The 13,929-nt window shown below is 38.2% G+C and overlaps 1 protein-coding gene across 2 annotated transcripts in view; it reads right to left on the bottom strand.

Moving 5' to 3' along the window:
* Adk (adenosine kinase) overlaps positions 1-13,929 on the bottom strand; it is a 500,383-nt gene that overhangs the window by 85,547 nt on the left and 400,907 nt on the right. For both annotated transcript variants that reach the window (XM_063238694.1, XM_063238695.1), the window contains exon 9: positions 7,089-7,203. In XM_063238694.1, the coding sequence (XP_063094764.1) occupies positions 7,089-7,203 (115 nt within the window). The remainder of the gene's footprint in view (positions 1-7,088; positions 7,204-13,929) is intronic.

The raw sequence follows: 13,929 nt of genomic DNA, 5'->3' as shown, positions 1-13,929 counted from the left end.
ACGTGAGTACTGCAAATGCATGCCAAAACAAAACAAAGCAAGCAAACATAAAACAAAACACACACACACACAGAAGCAGATGGGTAGAGGAGGAGGAAGGAGGAGGAGAAAGGGATGAGCAAAGGAATGAAAATGTGCATGGCCAGGTGTGGCGCACACCTGTAATCCCAGCACTCAGGAGGCTGAGACAGGGGGACCACCGGAAGTTTGAGGCCAATGTGGGCTACAAAGTGAGCTCACGGCCAGCCTGAACTACATAGTGAGAGCCTGTTTGAAAAAAGAAAAAACAAAAAGGAAAACGGACAAACCTCGTGGTGGCCATCTCAGGTCTCTACATGGAACAAAACCGACGGCTTCTGGGGCAGTGGGACGCCCCTGCCAGGCAGCTTGGGCTCAAGGGCTTTTCACTGGCTTCTCAAAACTTTAGGTGTGTTGCAATTTAAGTGAACGAGCACAGTGGAACAGACTGAAGAGGCTAGTGACACACACACACTCAGGAGGTTAATGACGATGCTCACACAGCCTAGTCAAGGGCACAATGTCCCTGTCAGGGAGTGACGCCTCAACTCTTGGCTCAGCTGTTCTTGGTGCAGGCATGAAAACAACCAGGCCCCACACCACACTATACAGAAAAGCTAATTCTAGGAGGGCTGTGCTGGTTGAGAAAAAAGATTTAGGATACATAAATGGGAATATCTTTACAATTGGGGGGAATACACTAAGATTTTCCTTCGAGGAACACGAGAAGGATTAGTCAGAAGGAGAAACCATTATGACTTATAAAGACTGGGGATATTAAAATGATGGGTTTTTGCTTATCAAGAGATATCACAAAGAGAGTAAAAGGCAAGCCACAGAAAGATATCCATAGTACATGTTCATAGACCAAAAAAGGCATTATCAGTCAGTAAGTACCCAATGTGACAGTAAGACTTCACTAGGAACGTCACAGAAGACACCAAAGGTATCCTGCAACGTTACTGGGCCAGGAAAATTCTAATCGAAACACCTCATCAGAATGGCGACAATGGAAAGGCCGGAGGACAGCATATGCCATGTGGAGCCACTGGAGTGCTCCTCAGTGCTGCTGGAAAGGAGCACTGGCATGGTTCTTCGGGAGTCTGGGACTGAAAAGTCAGGGTCACAAAATCGTATGTTAAGGCACACAGAACTTCACATACATGGAGAGATCCTACTTATAGAAAATATCTGATCAGAATGTGAAAGGAAATCAAGATGCAATACACACGCTTAACAAATGGGCCTACCTGTATCACAGGTGAAGCTACTTTACGTAATGATATTTTGACTGAACACTGTAGAGTTAAAGATAAAATGGCAAATACTTTAGCAAGTACATCTGCTTCCCACAAGGGCACAGGCAAGCAATTCAAAACTGCTTTAGGCCAGAGGTGGTGGTGAGTCCTATAATCCCAGCCCTCAGGAAGGCTGAGGTAGGAGGTTCAAAAATTCAAGTTCACACCGAGCAAGACCCTATTTCACAAAATAAAAAGGGGTGGGGATGTAGCTCAGTATCACAAAAACAAACAAGAAACTACTATATGACAAAAAAAAGGTAGATATATTTTAGATAATAGAGGTAGAATTTTCAGTGTCAAAAGAAGTTATAAATAAGGAAAGGGCAACGGAGCTCGAACTGCGTGTAGGCTGGAATAAAATATCTCATGGTTTAAAAATATATAAACAGGTAAATACAGATGTTACTTTTAATATATGTGATCTATGACGTAAAGGTCCTTCCAGAAATCAACACAACCTGCCTAATCTAGGCTGTATCTAATTTGCCTTGTAGCGGCAGCACCCTATTTGATTGAAAAGTGGCAGTTGAAAAAAAAAGTCTTCCTTCAGGCCTGAGGTCACTAAAACATAAACCATGCCCCACTGCTATTTTTATTTTGGACAAGAACATGACAGTTCCACAGGTTGTCCCAAATTATTTTCGACCAGTGGCTAATTAAAGGACTTTATTTTTTGTGGTTATAGTAATGTAAAAACAGAACAACCTGGTTGTTTATATTCATAAAAAATATGTTTTTTTTCAAAACCTTCCAAGAACTCGTTCTGTGCATACCATGCACAGACAATCTAAAATGTCTACTTAACTTGTTTTATCCTTACGACCACCAGCCTCTGCCAACAAGATCATCATTTAAAATAGGTTTGGCTGCAGTAGAGACATCATTTTCAGAATGATTTATATTAATATTTTGTAGCAGCAGGAGTTGGAATGGTGCGCTGACATTATTCTTCCAATTGCGAGATTGTTTTGTTGGAGAGTTTGCATTTTCTAGGCCACACTCTCTGTGCTTTATGCTCACCAGAATTGCAAATCACATTGACCTTTTCTCACAGGCTATTGGAGAGCATTGAGTATTTTCACAGAACATGAAAACTTAACTAGAAGATGAAGTAACAATGTTTCTTTAAGGATTCAGAAACATAGAAACAAGTAACTTCAGTGTTACTGCTGAGTTATAGTCAAATGACCCATGCACCATGATATGATTGTCATGAATCTCATGTATATCACAAGCAGGAGACGGTTTAATCTGTAGATTGTCTACAAGAGTCACGGAGTTCTTGGTCCTTTTTTATGGATCAGAAGAGAGAAGCATCAGCGAAGAGAAGTATGTACCAAAGCCCGACTTACTAATGTTTAGCTGTTTCTGTAATTCCATAGGATCATAAGCCTGGGCAATATTACCAAATCACCTAGCTGAATGATTCTCAAAGTGAGAAGTGAGGGCAGACAGACAGCTTTGTCATATCATTTAAGAGAAGCTTTTAAACAAGTACACAACTCTATACTCCCTTCTTCACTCCCTATCACCAACATCCTCATACATTTCTGTTCTAATACTGCAGCTCATGGGGAGGAAGCAGATTTTGTGGGGAAGCAGCATTGCTCTTAGCAAAAATTTGCCAGGTAATTTTGATATGACAGTGGTAGCCTTCCAGTTAAAAATCCCTGTGATCTAATATATTTTCTTTTGTGCAAAGTTATAAATCAAACAGGCCAAGAAAAGATACAGCAAAAAAGTATTCAGAAAAGTGTACAATTCATTCTGAGTTTATGTTTGTCTGGATGTCCCTCCAAAGCCTCATGCACTCATGGGGATGGGCTTCTCGAATCTGTGATTGATTCATGGTCCAAAGCTGCGGTTATGGGTGTGTTACACCCTCCCTACATACAATATAAAGGGCATAAAGAGTCTTCTCTTGCATTCTCCTTTTTGCTCTTGTTGCTTTTGCTGTCTTCCACCTGCCATGAACAGTAGTCCTTCTGCCATGTGCCACTCTGCCTTGGAGCCAGCTGATTATAGACTGAAATCTCCAAAAACTGAGTTTAACAAGCCTTTCCCTCCTTAGTTTTGGGCGTTTGGGATTTTGTCCCAGCAAGGAGAGAAAAGTAACCAACACAACCTGTTTCATTGTTTCACAATGGCTACTGTGTGAAATGTGCTATTTTCAATTTAGAAAGTTCTGTGGCTTTCCCCAATTGTTATTGATAGATTTAGTATGAAACTTGGAGAAACTTTAACTTTCTAGAAAGCACTATGTATGTCTATGCCTACATACATTTTACTACAGTCCTGAACATAATGCGGTATTAAGACCTCATTAGTAGTTTCTGTCCACTAGGACAGAAGACCATTATTTCTCTTAGTTTTTCTAAAAGCTTTTAAACACAGAAGTGATTTCCTTGACCTTGTTCCCATGGTACTAAATGGGTTCATTCAACATTTATTAAAAGGATCAAGATGAAGAGAATCATCTTTTTTTTTTCTTTCTGCCTTCATCCACAGCTTCTCACATTTTTCATTTGCTTGATTCGCTTATGTTTCAAATTGTAACAAAACATACCTCACAAGACTTACCATTTTAACAGTTTGTAAGTGTATGGCTCAGGGCCCCTGAGTGACTTCATACTGTAGTGCAACTACATCTCTGCAGGTGCTTTCATCTTGCAAAGGTGAAGCACTGCACCCATTCAACTTCCTTGCCCAGGCTTGAGCTACAGCCTTTCTAGCTTCTGCTTTTATGAATTTGACGATTTTAAATATCTCATAAGTGGAATTATATAATATTTATTCCTTTGTGTCTGGCTTACTTCATTTACTAGTGTCTTTATTAAAGTTCATGCATGCTATAGCATAAATCAGCATTATCTTCTTTTTAAACAAAATAATATTCTCTCTGTTCACCTTTTACATATGTGAATAATGCTGCTGTGAGCGGGCACATATACATCTATTCAAGTTTCTACTTAAAATTCCTTTTGACACATAACCAGAAGTGGCTCTGTCCACTCTGTTTCTCTTAATATTCTCCAGTGTGCAGTTCTTCTTCAAAAAAATTTTGGAACTCAATTAGCCTATATCTACGGAACCCATGATTGATATGTGACAGAACTTTGGGGCTAAATGGAGATTCAGTCTAAAGACAGATTATCAGAAGAGTGGAAAAGACAAGATCCACAGGCAGTTAAAAGAAGAATGTAAAGAACTGAACCGGTAAGACACAGTAGTTCATAGATACCATATCACAAAAGGAGATCGGTCTCTAGAATAAAATAATGAAGGAAATGGAGTTTGTCAGCATTATCACTAAATGCTGCAAACTTAACACTGCGATCATTTAAAAATATTCTACAATGTGAGGTTTATGGCACAATGATTCCTAATTAGTGTTTTAATAAGTGTGCTAGCACTGCCTTGTGCCACTCTGGAATGTCACTTGTGGTAAATTAAGGGACACTTCCCTTCCCTATCTTCCATTAGTATTTTAATGCTAGGAGGTGGGAAAAAGCTGATCCATATTCAAGAGGAAAGGAAGGAAAACAATAACAAATTGGCATCTCTTCTGTGAATTGCCCCACAGGCCAAGCATTTTTATGTTCTTAATCATTATTAAATGACTTAACATGACACCCAGAGCCTGGCGAATGATTGCATCCTGACATGTGAACGAATTACAAATGAAATGAAAGATCAAGCCGTATTAGAGGACTGCCTCTGGGAAATGAAAATCTTTAATTCTCTTTTATTATTGACATTTATTTGGCTGCCATGAATAACAACATAGCAAAGAGATTCAACTATGCTTGTGCACTGAATAGCTTATCCCAGGGCTCAAAACTGCATTAACATTTATCATGTTTGCTTTTGTAGCTGACACCATGGAACAGATTCTCTATCCATCTTGTATTTATCATGCATTGCAGATATAGTGCATCCTCTAATTTAAGTTCATTTTCATATGGTAGGAACAGCAAAGATTAGCCAATGTCTCTGCTCAAATAAATTCCTGATTGTAGGCATTCTTAAGAATGGCTTAATGGATTTATTAAAGAACAAAATAAGTTTAGAAAGAAATTCAGTCATGAGATGGGAAGGCTAATTTTCAATTTTGGGAAAATCATGCAAATTCCCAGTGAGGAAGATATTTGTATATGTGTATCTGGAATAAAGACAGCCTTAAAATGAATGTCTCCATAAAGAGCAGCTTCATAGCATTTTCTGAATCTGAAGGTAGTATTACTGCCTGGAGAAAGTCTGCATGTGTTTTCCTTTGCTAAATTGTTCATTGCTAATACAGGAGTAGGACACATGTGACAACCAGACAACAACTCAGAGAGTTTATTGACATGGTGATTTCTTTTCATGGTTTTGTTTCTTTTCTCTCACACAAATTAACAACAGGGCTTTTCCTGTCACAGTAAAAGATTATGTACTACTTGGTGCCTTTGCTTATGTGATCTTCTTTGACTGATTTGCCCACCTTGCTTTAAATCCCTCCTGGAATTCAAGGCTTAGAAAAGATATCTGTCTGTCTTGGGAAAGCCACTTGCCATCTTTGAATCTTGCTTGAAAAAAATACCTTTTTCTTTTGAAACAAATACAAGTAGACCTAACAGCATAACCTCCCCCACGGTATCTCTAGTGGCCAGTTTTAACAGTTAACCCATGACCAGTCTCATTTCACTGATATACCCACCTCACTCACTGAAATACATTGTATCAAACCTCTGAATCTTGCCTTTGACAACTCTACAATAAGAAAATTGCAGTCAACTGTTTCTAGGGTCCCTTTGCCCTCACATTGGACAGCAGCTTAATCTTTGACCTTTTTCAGGTTTTACATATTTAATTCATTAAGAATTTACTTCATATTCACGATAATATTTTTCTTCAAACTTTATTGCTTTGTTTTTTGTGAGTCGATAAACCATGTAGTTCATATCAATAAAGAAGTATAATTATACTTTATACTCATATTGTAAGGGTATTAACTTTATTTTCTAGATTTTTTTTTTCTTTTTGAGATAGGGTCTCACTGTGTAGCCTAGCCTGGCCTTGAGCTCCCAGCCATCCTCCTGCTGCAGCCTCCTGAGTGCTGGAAATACAGGAGTGCCAGGCTTCCTATTAGATATTCAAGAATAAAATATTGTATTTCAATGTACAACTGAGTACTGATTACCCAGGCAATAATTGTTATTGTTTATAATTATCATTAACTGGTTTCAGTCTGGATGGTTCAGATGAAAAGGTTTATATTTTGACTGTAATAGTGGGTAGCATCATACTGACAGTAATCATTTTAACCAATAACATATTTTTTCACTAGATGAAATTCTCATTTCTATGAGTCCTATAAAATGGACAACTGAATAAAAACAGAAATGATGCTATGTTTTCTTGAAGGAAAATCTAAGGAACTAGCATTTCTGGATTTAATTTTTCATAATTTCCTAAGTTTATTTAACTCTCCTCTTAGTATTTTATAAGTAAAATGTGTTCTTTTGTTAAGGAAAGACATTTTGGGACCGACAAAATATCCAAAATATTAAAGGAGACAAACTGTTGCAAAATGATTTTACTTGATTGAATTTTTAACAAATTATCATTTCTGAAAATGAAATCTTTTCCAATGAGAGGGTAAGAATATTTGTTAAAATAAAACTGTAAAGGAACATTGCCATGAATACATTATAAAAGAGCCTAGAATTCTGTTGTCAGTGATGGATCTCTGTAATCCCAGACTTGCGACACATTTCCCACACGTACCTGTCGCCATTATGGTGTCTTCTCTCCCTTGGGTGAAGACTACGACCCGTGGCCGCCCTGGGTTCACCTTTGGCAGAGCTTGAGTCTTTCGGGCGATCTCTTTAATGTCTTCAGTCTATTAATAGAAAGGAGAAAAAACCACAACCTCACTTTTGTTCCGGATGGGACCTCGGCATCTATCAGAAGACATTTAAAAGCAATTGAACCACATAAACAGTAACCCAAACAGTACAGTAGCTTGCACGGAACCCATCAGCAACTGCAAAAATTTTACATTTATGATAACTGTCATGCCATCTGAGTCTTTATCTACTTGCTTTCATATTATTCTAAAACAATGCTTAGATACTATATAACCTCATATTTCTGAAAGGTAATGACTTAATCACATATGAGATAGTTAAAAAATTAACAGTAATTCCTTAATATTGGCAAATACCTTGTTAGTTTTCAAAATTCCAATAAAAGAGAATTTTATCTAAAAAGAGGATTACTTATTTTAGAGAAACTGGCTTTCCACATGCTGAGGAATAAAACTAGACCCTTATCCATGCACTAAACTAAAATCAAAATGGGTCAAATATCCAAATATTAACAAAGGAACACTAGATCTGGTGGAAGGCTGAAACTTTCCAAGTAGAAAACACATCTTTCCAGGTTCATGTAAACTTTCCTCTGTCTGCATTCCCACCCACAGCTGACAGGATCCCTCTGTTCCTGAGGCAGGGGGCACTGTCAGTTGCGCCGAACCTAAGGTTCTCAGTGCACCTTCGGGAGTCATTGTGTACTCACAGAGCTGATTCTCATCTAGCGCAGTAACTTTTCTCAGAGACTTAATTTTATCTTTCCAAAACTACATATTTTTCATCCGACAATATTTTCATTTCTCTGTCCTCCTGAGATTGTTTTTCCTCACATATAAGCTCACAGATATTAACAGAATGGTACAATTATAAGGAAGATCTAGGTTTATTATTTATGTGACCTTGAGCAAGTTAATAAAACAGCCTATGATTCTAGTTAGCAAGAAAGCCAAGGCCTCAAATTCAATGCCTAGCACCAAATGTCCCTTTAAGATATCCTTAATTAAAAAAAGATATTTATGGATGAGGGTGAGCCTATAATCTCAGCACTCAGGAGGCTGTGGCAGGAGGATTACTGCAAATTCTGGGTCAGCCTGAGTCACACAGTGAGTTCAAGGCCAGCCTAAACTACAGAGCAAGAACCTGTTTGAAAGAAACAACTGACAACAACAAGAACAACAACAAAAGATATCTATTCATTACAAAACAAAATGCTAGAGTGGAGAAAACTGACAGACATCAATCTTATGGCTCTGTTTAGATGTCACCCAAAGCCTCATGCAGACACAGGTGGGGTTTTTTCAGAGGTGGCTGGAACTATAGTGTGTGACCAATTTGTGGCGCCATGCTGTGACTAGGGGTGTGTGATTACTAAATCAGTCCACTGACTAGTTTGGTACCACCCTATTCCCTGTACCTAGACAGGGTATAAAAGGGGCAAAAAAAGAGTACAAAGATCCCTTACTTGGTTGCTTTTGCTTCTGCCTGCTATGAACTGTGTCTCCACTGGGATGCCCCTCTGCCAAGTCACCCTTCCTTGGAGCCAGCCATATATGGACTGAAACCTCTACAGACGGCGAGCTAAGTAAACCTTTCCTTCCTTAACTGTGGGTATTAGGGATTTGGCTTCAGCAGTGGGCAAAGTGACTATGACAGTCACCTTAACCAGTAATCATTTTAGTGATGCCAACATTAGTAGACAAAATAGGATTTTAGCATAGCCCTAAAGAATCGCCTCCAAAATATTTATTCACTACAGTGGGAAAGTCTGCATTTCCTAGACGATAGCCCAGTAAATACCTCCTCAACTCACTGACCAAGTCAAGCACTGCCATGCAGTAAGACAGTGACACTGTTCAACCCCCTGACATAATGCACTGAGAAGGGAACATCATTTGGGGGAAGTTTCTGCCCAAATGTGCCACTTAATTGTTAACTATGAGAAAACATCAGCGAAATTGAATCTGAGGGATGTTCTACAGAATGGCCGGCAAGGATTTTACAAAACTATCAAGGTCATGAACACCAGGAGAGAGCGAGTGTATCACAAAACAGAAGAGAGGTCAGAGAAACGCAGTGTGCGATCTGAGCTTGGATAGAGTCTGGAATGGAACAAGGAAATTAGAGGGAAAAATGGAGAAATCAGAACAAAACCTGCAGTTCAGATTTTGGCACTGAATTGAGATGTTCATGTTAGGGAAAGGTAGATGAGGGGTGTGTAGGAAGTCTATCCTCTTTTGGCAATTTTTCTAAGACTAAAGTTATTAAATGGACTAAAGTAAGTGAAGGTAATGTAGCACGTAGAGCATGCTAAGAACTTAGTAAATAAATATAAACTTCTTCCCTATTAATGACTTATTCTAATATTCCCTATACTGCCAATTCCTAGTGTCGCCCCAAAGTTTCTAGAAAGAGCACTTTATAGGTCAAGAAACTTTTGAGTTATAAGGTTACTAATTTGCTTAATGCCACCAATATTAAGTCGTGGAGCCAGGACTGGCATCCCAGGCTGACTAAGGCGACCATAGCGCTCTCATCCAGTCTTCTTCAAGCCGTCCACAGACTGTACTGCTTCATAATCCTGGCAATGTGCCTCTCGCTATCACCACACGACTCTGAATGTTCATCCTGAATCACTTTAACTACATTCATAGGCCATTCCTGATCTTTACTCTAGTTTGCTATTTTTCCCTAATTATTTTGGCTTGTATTTCACCACCAATTTTGAGTTTCAAGATATTTTTTTACTTTCCAACTTTGTTTTGAAGTCTGATCTCCTCTTCCACATGTCAGAGAGAAAGCAGTGTGGTTTACACTAATGAGTATGAGACTTGTGGAGCTGACCTCTGTTCTGCCACCAGTATCAGTGAGCCATGAGCACGTACACGTCAGAGGGCCCATTTATTATCTGTTGAACTGGTTTGGCAACGCGTGCCCTAGCTACCTCTCTAGGCTTGTATGAGTACAGAAAATATTCATAATATGTTGGGAAAGGTTTTGTAAACTCAAGAGCATTTTATACATGTAAAATTGTGCCTTTATTCTCACTGGAGACACATACCTTCAATTTAGCATTGTCTTCCAGATTAAAAAAATACATTCTCTTCATTCGTTTTTAACAAGCTGATGATACAAATGTTGAACAATTCTGTCACAATCTACCTCCTTCTACAGAATTCCAGTGTGGTGCCTACCGTCTTCTGTTTTCCCAACAGATGCTCCTATGGTAGCTGTGGTGCTCACAGGAAGGGTCAGCCACCAGCCCTGCAACCGTCCTCCTCCCTCAATCCAAGCCACTCACACCGTCAGTCCTGGAGCTCACAGTACACTGAGCTTTCTTGTTTGGAGGGCTTTGCATTCTTGCTCTCTCTGTTTGACTGGCACTTTTGTGTCACTGCTAGATGGTAATAGTTATTTTTCAGACCTTGTGTCCCAGAGAGTCATTCCACGGCCATTGTATATAAAACAGGAAGGCTTTCTGTTTTCTCTTTAACAACTCACTCTCTGGTTATCTCAACGTTACTGTTTCAGGGTATCCGGGAATGTGTTCAGCACATAGTAAGTGCTCAGTAAATATCTGTAATATGCAACTACATAAAGATAACTAGAAGACTCTCTCATCTGTTAATCAGTATTTAAAATCTGTCCCTTTTGGGTTCCAGTCACACAACGAAGGCAGCAGCACACTCTTAGCCAGCAGGACCTGACTTACTGATTTATTTTCAAAACCTTTGGATGATCATTTATTATAATGTTTATATTTGTGAAGAACAAAGGTACCTTACAATCACTGTAGAATTCTTTGGATATCAGCATTTCCTGAATATTCTCCATAGACTGCCTTTCCGGTGCTGATTAAGGACACTTTCTGGGACCGTATGTTCTATACCTGTACTGGCCAATAGAAGAGTCACTACCCACTAAGGCTACAGAGCCCTGGAGACCTGCCAGGGTCACCCTAGGAACTGGATTTCACTTTATTTATTTATTTATTGGACTCTTTTACTATGTTGCCAAGACTGGTCTCAAACTCCTACATTCAAGTGACCCTCCTGACTCAACTTCCTGATCAGGCAGGGCTACAAACCAACGCCACTGCCTCCATATCTGAGCTGGGCATTTCATGTAATTTCAAGTAGTCTGGGTTAAATAGCCACACATGGCTAGGACAGCACAGAGTCCTTGTCACCAGAGAGAAACTACAGCCTGATCCTCTGAGGAGTCAGAGGTGTGGGAGAAGTAGGGAGAGGGAAAATGATTGCTTTGTTTCCTCTACGAACAGGAGGATTATACCTTACAGAACTACAGGAATATTTAAATTTCTTGCTTGAAATAATGCTGAATAAAGGCTCCAATTCAGAGTATAAATTCCCTTCATCCGCTGGCATATTCTCTGTTGGAGAGACAATGAATGTCTATATTTAGGTTTTGGAGGTATTTCCTTCACTTTATTTAATTTAAATCAATTTCTGATACTTTTAAAGTCTTCAGAATGAAGCATGTTTTTAAAATATTTTTATTTAGGTTCTAAAAATACAAACTTTAATTGGTCCAGCTCAAGATAAGGTATCTTTAAAAACACACTGCAGCCTGAACTGATTTTCGAGAATAATGAAAGGTCTTGTGAAACTTTTTACCTCAAGAATTGTCATTTTAAATTCTTAGCAGGTCTGTCATTTAAATCAGGCACTCTGCAATTTCCCATCATATATATATATATATATATATATATATATATATATATATATCCTTTCTCCTCTGCTTTGCGCTCTGCCCAGCTCCAGTTTTATCTCATTTTCCAGTGCCCTCCTAAGCTGCTGCTTCTCACTGAAAATTATCCAATTCATTTTAAAGATTAAAGATATCTTTTTTAAAAAATAAAGATTATCTAAAATTTGCAGAGGCGCTAACCAGCATATTATAAACAATGCCACTGAGGACACTTCCTGACGAATAAACACTGGTTAATTTTAGAAGCACTGGATTGGTCTGTCAGCAGACAGATCACTAGTGGCAACACTCAATGGCTTTGGGAACTGATTGGGATTTATAACAGGAAACGAAGGCAGGGCAGCAATGCTGGCGGGATGGTAGAAAATACCTCGCCTTTCTTTTAATCTGTTCACTTGCTTTTCTTAGTCTTGTTTCAAATTTGGAGGCAACATTAAGGTTAGAAGACATAAAATACAGATTTTTGTCTAATTTTGTCACCTTAGACTTGAGAGCATTAATATACTTCCACAGACAGAAGACTGATAAAGTGATTTATTCCTGTGCAGTATACTCCTTACGAAAAGTTGCAAACTCATGCCTTCATATGTCTGTCTAATGAACTACGGAAACTTTGATGACATTATAAAATCACCAAATTTCTTTAGATGGTGCTTTGTACATGGATTGTATTTTGTTAACGATGCTTACTTGAGGCCATTTTACTCATGGCTCCTATATATTCTGCGATGCCTGTAATGTTTTTGGGAACCTGTAAAGGGACACATTAAGACACTGTGCCTTATCCAATTCAACATATCACTGTCAACATCACTGGCAGAGCAGTTTTGCTATGTCAGGAGGTAATAAGGTACGGGATTATAATCATCATCACTTTGCTTATATGCTGTAATCAATTATGGCAGATTTATGGCAAAAAGAAACAATTCTGAAACCAGCAAATAAGAACCAATAGGAAGGCTAATAGTTAGTAGAAAATGTAAAAAATAGTTTGTTGCTAAGACTCAAAGTAAACCTGGCATATTCAGAATGAGAGGGTTGTTCAAGTGTGAAGTAGTTAGGCTTACTAAATTATTTTAAAAAATTATTATGTAGGTACTCTATGACTGAAGGCATTTGTTATGACACATGTTACATTTCTGTATATCTATAAAACTGGTTATTCTGTAGATCCAAAATACATTTGTTGTGGTAACATAGTAAATAGATGATATACAAATTTATGTTCCATAAATTTTTATCTGTGACAATTCTGGTGTATCAATAGAATACTTTTATCTTTTTTTTTTTTTTTCATCTAACTCATGACCTCAAGCTTGCCAGGCAGGCGCTTGTGCTGCTGAACTATATCCCCGGGTCCCTCAACAGAGTACTTTTAATAGAAAAACAACAGAAGTATAACTTTAAATGTATTGAAAACATATACACATGCATATATATATTGTGGCATTTACATTTTTTCCCCTATGTAGTTAATATAGGAATTCACTAAATAATGACCTTGAATGCATTACATAGTCTAGGCTGGCCTTAAACTCATAGTGATCCTTCTGCCTCAGCCTCCCAACTGTGAGAGATTATAGGCATCGACCGTGATGCCTGTCTAATTGCTTAAAATATTTTCCTTTTTATATTGAACACAACCTTGATTACATGTTAACCTATATATCAATTGTCCGTTTGGGAAGTTACAAAGTAAAACTTAAATAAGATAAACAAACAAGCCTTAACTCTAGTAAATTATTTTTCTTTTTTTTTTTAATTTTTTTTTGTCTTTTCCCTTTTTACCGGTACCAGGGATCGAACTCACGACTGCCTGCTTGCAAGGCAAGCGCTTATGCCGCTGAGCTAAATCCCCAGCCCCCATAAATTATTTTTCTATGTAACTAATTTAACTCTATATTCACTAGAATGTTTAAAAAAGAAAAAAGCAACCCCTAAGAAACTATAGTTTCTAAAAACTGAGCATTCATGCGGTGTTTTTCTACACTGAAATAGACCTTTCATAAGCTCTTGAGAGAACATTT

This window comes from Cavia porcellus, unplaced genomic scaffold, assembly GCF_034190915.1.
Source record: "Cavia porcellus strain 051 isolate PalLab524CR breed Dunkin Hartley unplaced genomic scaffold, mCavPor4.1 scaffold_28, whole genome shotgun sequence".
NCBI lineage: Eukaryota > Metazoa > Chordata > Mammalia > Rodentia > Caviidae > Cavia > Cavia porcellus.
This window is presented reverse-complemented; position numbering and strand designations above follow the sequence as displayed.